The 7,146-nt window shown below is 34.5% G+C and overlaps 1 protein-coding gene across 1 annotated transcript; it reads left to right on the top strand.

The window, feature by feature from the left end:
* The first annotated feature begins 335 nt into the window (after positions 1 to 335).
* LOC129916425 (aurora kinase C) lies at positions 336 to 5,906 on the top strand. Its single transcript, XM_055996349.1, has 3 exons — positions 336 to 611; positions 675 to 981; positions 4,818 to 5,906. Exons 1-3 carry the CDS (start codon positions 486 to 488, stop codon positions 5,621 to 5,623), a joined length of 1,239 nt encoding a protein of 412 aa, XP_055852324.1. The 5' UTR covers positions 336 to 485; the 3' UTR covers positions 5,624 to 5,906.
* The last annotated feature ends 1,240 nt before the right edge of the window (positions 5,907 to 7,146 follow it).

The following is a 7,146-nucleotide window of genomic DNA, read 5'->3' on the forward strand; positions in this document are numbered from 1 at the left end:
CAGCTCGCGCTAAATTTTAGCTCCCATACAAATTATCGAAAAATTTTAGCCGAGCTAAAATGAGTCCCATACAAATTATCGATAACTTGTATGGGAATTTTATCTTGGCTAAAATTTAGTGCGAGCAGCGTACCAGGCTTAATGGGCTATTTTCATACAAATTTGACAGCTGTCATTTTAGTCGTTCAGCATTTTACCCGTATCGCGACCGCATACTTTTCCGGTATCCAGTGTAGCCAAGCCTTAACTCTACACTTCTCTTACTTTTTGTACATCTGGCAGTTCCTAAATGACATTTTTCTGACAGCCAAAGAAAATCCGTTGTTCAACTCGACATTTTTCAAACGGCATTTTCAAAAATTGTGAAAACTCGTCCTGTGAACGTGCAAAAGTCCTTTTCCTATCGTTTTAAAGCGCATTTTATGTTAAATTAAAAAATAAATTCAATTTGTGTAGAATCTATTCCTCAAGATTGTCTGGCACAAATGTTCAGCATGCTTAAACGGCCAACGGGAAAAGAAAATCTTCAACAAAAATCCACTGATACCGCGAAGAATGTTGGTGGCACCAGCACACACCACGCCAAATCAATGGCAGCACCAATGAAAAAGGTAGGACTTATTTTGTTTGTTCATTATAATGAATTAAATTTTTTATTAAACATAAATTCATAGCCAATTAGCAGCAGCAGCACAATTCAGAAAACATTCGACAAACAAATTCCAAGTAAATTGCAATCGAATGCCGTCGATAAAATAAAACACACTGTCCCCAATACCACACGGGTTATTTCATCAGCAAAGCCCACTAATCCCACCACAATCATAAAGACTGAAATAAAACCAACTAATGCTACAAAATCACAGACTGCTAGTGCACCTGCACCCACAAAAGTTGTCGAGGAACCTCTTTCTGCAGCAGAAAAACCAACCTCGTCATTGTCAGACCCACCAAATGGCGATTGTCCAGGACAAAAGACTGGTAAGCTTTTTAATATACACAATAGGGTGACTGCAACTCTCATAGATTTTTTTTCATCAAATGTTCAGCCTTTACAGATTTTTAGATAGCCTAAATTTCAGCTCGATTGGATAAGGCTAAATGGTGCTAACATTCGCTCAAAGTTTTAAAAATCTCTGTTTTTTTTCACTGTTTTGCGAAAACAAAATTAGCTCTAGCTCCCAAACCGGTCTAAATTTCCACATTTGTTTGATTTATTAACTCTAGGCACATAAACTATCAGGGTCGGACCGGGACAAAGGGGCCCGGGTGGCAAAGTGATAAAAGGGTCCAACCGCCGCTGCTTGCTCCACGGAAATAAAAAAAAAATACAATACCACAAAATGTTTATTTTTTTGTCTCGAAACAGGAAAGAATACTTTTATTAAGACTTTGGTGCTTCTAAACCAACATTTACAGGTCAAAACAAAACAAAATTATTTTAAAAACTTTTTTTTTTACTGGTAGACCAGAATGATGTAGCTGTGGCTTGTGTCTTGTGTCGCTGTCAAAGTTAAAAAGTATGAAATTAGTATATTGGTGCCAGAATACGTAGCTGTGGCTGTGGCAAGGAAATTCGCTGTGGTACAAGTCGAGTCGACTTTTACTTCAAGCTACAAGCGCAATGACTTTTGACGTTTCTAATGTGGTTGCTCAGTTAAAATTATAATATTCATTACATAATTCTGTTCATCTTTTTTACATTTTGAGCGATTTTATTTGACATCTTGTACCACGGCGTTTTTCTTTCCCACAAGCGAATTTCCATTCTGTTCAGCCAGTTAATTTCGAAAAGTTCTGAGTTTTAGTTTAAATTTTTTGCATTCATTCAGAGTTAAATTCAGAGTTTTTAAAGCTGGAAACAATCAATCTCATTTTCCTTACAAATATATTTGATGTTTGTTTCGTTGCTTATTTCGTAATCTAACTTGGGGCCCTGACACACGTTGGGGGCACTGCCCCAAGGGTATGTACCTACACGCTTGAGGCTGCTAATCTTTTCACTTCTTATACAATTATAAATATAACATTCAAAATGTCCGATTTAGGGGCTGCACTAGTTATACGGGTCCCTATTTTTTAGACATGAGACTATTTAATATTTGAAATTTTTATTTTTACTTGTTTTTTACATGGTCTTTTTTGTAACTATGTGATAGCTGAGGGTGTTAATCGCCAACTCGGTTATATGCCCAGTCCGTACCTGTAAACTATAACTGAGTGCCATTGTTTGGAGAAGATTCCACTTGTTAGTGAATAATTGTGTGGATTAGAATCAAAACCCATTTTATCCACTCTCAGAGATTTCGAGTAAATCGAGAAAAACAAATTTAGAAAACCAAAAAAATGCATAGGCTTTGCTATTTTCCACACATGTGGAAATTAAAATAACTTTTTTTTTCCGAATTGTCTATTATTTTCCAAAGTTCTTGTATCGAATCTAAAGTTTTAAACTTAAAATTGTTTTTAGGTTTCTCTACACTATTCAATCAATTGGAATGTTATCATTAACTTGTTTTACACTTTCCACAAAATATTCGTTAAAGGCCCCCGCACATTTTGTATGGGAAGTGGCCCTCGCTGAAATTGTCTGAAATGTTAGTATGTTGTTCTCTTGAAGCTCCTGATCAAAAGCCGATATGGGCAGAAAGTCGAAAAATGGACAGTTTTTAAGATAACGGATTTTTTCCGATGACTAACTCAAACCATTTATAAGGGATAGCATTAAATATTTTAAATGACTGAACTTTTTGGAATTTGCCTATTTAGATCATCATTGAACCACTTTTGTACATTGTAATAAATAGTTCTTTCAATCACAAAACTTTGGATATTTTTTTAACATTTCTTCTTCAAAAATTTCACTCAACAATTCACTACCCTGATTTATTGCATTTTCGTATTGCTTGTACAAAATGAAAACTGTTATATTTTAAATTTTTTTTCATTTTTGGTAAGTTAATACTGATTTTCACGTTTTATACTGATTTTAAATATCGTCGTCGTCGTTCAATGAAACTGCCTAAGTCATTTTTTAACTTTTTGGAAAATCGCGCTAGAAATTGGCTATCCAATATTAAAAATCCAAAAATGGTTTAAACTACGTGTTCGTTAACATTTTGGTCAAATAATTGTATTGTTACAATTGAAAAATAAAGCTTCCGTTATTGGTTAACTTGGAAAATGTAATTGAAGTCGAAATGGATTTAGTGAGTTTTCATTGAATGGCGACGATATAACAGTCTCGTGATCACTTATTTTTATTTCGTTTCCAACTTTTGCTTCACAGTTGTTTATCTCCGTTACCACATAATCTATTAAGTAACTCGAAGTAGTGGTTATCCTTGTTGGCCCATTAATCAATTTTTTGCATAGTTTTTCACTAAATAAATACTTTCTTCAAGCCAGATTATATTAAAATCGCCTAGTATAACTACGTTTTTATCAGGAAATTCGATAATCAAATCACAGATGCAGTGAAGTACTAGGTGATCTGTATGGAGTTAGAAACGCTGCTGAATTATTTTCAATCTCCACTTTTATTAATAATAGTGTGGGTGTTATTCAATCAACCCTATTTGGACACTTTTATGACTTTCGAAACAATCCAGTGCTTAAAGAATTGGTGCCTAAACCAATTGGACGAGCCATATTTACAGTCGTATTTTAAACTTAAGCTAGAGTTTAAAGTTATAACCAGGTTAAAAGCAGCTTCTTTCTATAGAAAATTGGTTTAGAGGTGGGTCCAAATCAGATGGGTGTTTATTTGGCATAGCTGTCCGCAGTAGGATTTCCCAAATCTCAACGTTGGACTAAGATTTTTATGCACGCACCAAGATAAAAGACAAGCGAAAATTCTATCCGAACTGGATTAAGCTTCTTTTCTTATCGGCAGCTGGGTGTTGTTTTTGTTATACATGTTAAATCCAACTGAGGACACGGATAGCAATGCCAAAAAAAGAACATAGCTAATAGGCGTGTTTTTTTGGCAAAGCTATCCGCAGTAGGATTTCCCAAATATCAACATTGACCAAAAATTCATATGCACGCACCAAGAGAAAGGAAAACATAAATTTATACACTTCATCAAATTTCTATCCGCAGCTTGGTTAAACTTCTATTCCTATCAGCTGCGTGTTGTTTTTGTAATGCATGTAAACGCCAACTGCGGATACGGATAGCAAAAACACAGCTAATGTCTCTGAATTGTAAGTTTTTCTTAGAAACGACAAAATCACAGTTTAGGAAAGAACTATGAATTTGGCACATTACTTTTACAGCATGTGAAATTCCACATTGCTCCCGCATTTCAAATAAATATTTTCTCCTTGAATAAAAGACTGATTTTGGAACTACAAAGTCAATTAAATTCTACACTAGTGCTTCTATTGTTGTTTAAATTATACGAGAAGCATTTCGACCAGATACCTTATATCAATCTATAGCTTAGAAAGTTTCATTGTTAACAGCTCTTTTTTAAGATCAGTACTGAAAATTTAAATTGAAATTTAGCATCTGAATTATGTGTAAAACACTACCTTTAATTTAATATATAAAAAATGAAAATACAAAATAGCCCCATCTGTTTGGGAGCTAGAGCTAATTTTCAAAACAGTGAAAAAACAGAGATTTTTTAAACTTTGAGGGAGTGTCGGGTGTCGGCACTCCTTATCCAATAGAGCTGAAATTTAGGCTATCTAAAAATTTGTTGAACATTTTATGGGGAACAAATTTTAAAAATCGAGTTCTTGCGGTCACTCTAATACTCAATTCATTTAAATTCAATTAAAAACACTAAACAATAAAAAAAACTTTAGATGGAAAAAAAGTATGGGCTCTCTCCAACTTTGACATTGGCCGACCATTAGGGCGCGGCAAATTCGGTAATGTTTATTTGGCTCGTGAAAAAGAATCCAAATTTGTGGTTGCCCTAAAAGTTCTCTTCAAGAAGCAAATCTACAATAGCAATGTTGAACATCAAGTTCGTCGTGAAATAGAAATTCAATCACATCTCCGACATCCACACATCCTACGACTTTATGGCTATTTCCATGACGAAGCTCGAATCTATTTGATCTTGGAATACGCTCCCAAAGGAACTCTATACAAAGAACTTCAGAATCAGCCTAATAAGCGCTTTGACGAGAAGCAAAGTGCCACATACATCAAATCCTTGGCATCGGCTCTTCGTTATCTTCATGAACGCGATGTCATTCATCGTGACATCAAGCCGGAGAATCTATTGCTGGGCTACAAAGGTGAACTGAAAATTGCTGATTTTGGTTGGTCTGTGCATGAGCCAAATTCGATGCGAACAACATTGTGTGGAACTTTGGACTATTTGCCGCCAGAGATGGTTCAAGCTAAGCCCCATACAAAAAATGTTGATCTCTGGAGTTTGGGTGTGCTGTGCTTTGAACTGTTGGTAGGCAGAGCACCCTTCCATGCTACAGACTACGACGAGACTTATAAGAAGATAATTAAGATTGATTACAAACTTCCTGATCATGTTTCGAAGGCGGCAGCTCATTTTATGTCAAAGCTGTTAGTTTTAAATCCAGAGGCACGATTGCCTTTGGATCAGGTCATGTCACATCCTTGGATTACTGCCAATACCGTTTGAGAGGTCTTGAGGATTTATTTTTATTTTTTTATTATTATTTTTTGCTTTCGTTTATTATTTTATTATTTGTTTTAAGTTTATTTTTCGACTTCATGTTGGGAGTAGTAAACATTGTTTAATCACTTCACAAAATGAGTATCAGTTTTATGTTTTGTTACATTTTCCTCTTGTTTAACGAACGAATGAACAATATGTTTTATACATTCTAATTAAACTAACGATGTTCTGGCTGTAAGTTATGGTTGGATTTTTAAATAAATATATTTCTTAGTGCAAAAATTAATTTTATTATTTTTTCTTTTAAATTTATTTTTGTTTATTTAGTTCAATTAAAGTAAAAGGGCATACGATTTTAGGAAACTTTTAAGCTTACCTGACAACATAACAGATGTGTCCAACAGTGGAAGAGCACTATTCTAGCGTTTAACATCTATAAGAGGATTTCAGATTTCCTTACAACGTGCATATCCGGGCAACACCTACACACGAACAAAATAAATCGGAAATTTTACAGCTCTTAACCATGATTGTCCCAACTTTCGATTATTTAAACTGGAGCTCTACTCAAGAGAAGAAAGATTTATCATTGTAATTGGATAATCACAATGGCAACGGCACTCGTTTCGGAATTATGGGCGACTGCCACCTTTTTCACTTGTTGTGACCTCTAGGCAAATTCTTCGCCCAGGCGAGGCAATAAGAATTCCGAGAGGAATTTCATTCATTCATTCATTTTCTGATCTGATTTTCAGTTGAAATTCGAGGTCATCGACACTCCCCCTTTTTTCACTTTACGTATTTTGTGTTAAGACCGAACTGTAACAGGCATTTATGCTTTGCTACATGGGCTCACTGACCAACAAATTTGCAATTTAGCCATTTTTGTGGTATTTCGCACTTTAACTCAAAATCAGGGCCTGCAGAGCCAAATTAACCTCGGATTCGAATTCGGCGCATCGAAATCCACCATGAATAAAACCACCCATACAAATTGCTGACCTTTTTATATACATTTTGACATCAGTATTAAAAACGGTTTCAAAGCAAAAAAAAGGCACCTTTGGTTTCCGCTCAAAAGTACAAAAATTTGACTATCAACAATTCTCAAAATAAGATTTCTTAAAGCCTGTTTTCACAACAGCCCAAACGAGATAATTTTGCAAATTAGGTCAATTCAATAAAATTTTCTTTCTATACGATTTGACATTCGAAATTTGCGAAAACAGGCGATTAGATGAAAAAAAATTAACAGAATTTCATCGGAGGAGAAAGATTTTAATGTTCTTAATTCAAATCTGAAATCGAAAAAAATCTACGACGTCACGTTTTTGATATAAGTAGTTCAAAATTAATTTCTATCTACGAAACGTGACGTCATAGATTTTTTCGACCTCAGATTTGAATTTAGAACATGAAAATCTTTTTCAAAAGTATATTTTGGTTTACGGAAAAAATAAGTTCTCAGTTTTATTGAACATTGAAACTTTTCATTATATCATGTTTTCAAATATTTTACTTAAAAA

Source organism: Episyrphus balteatus, chromosome 3 (genome assembly GCF_945859705.1).
Source record: "Episyrphus balteatus chromosome 3, idEpiBalt1.1, whole genome shotgun sequence".
NCBI lineage: Eukaryota > Metazoa > Arthropoda > Insecta > Diptera > Syrphidae > Episyrphus > Episyrphus balteatus.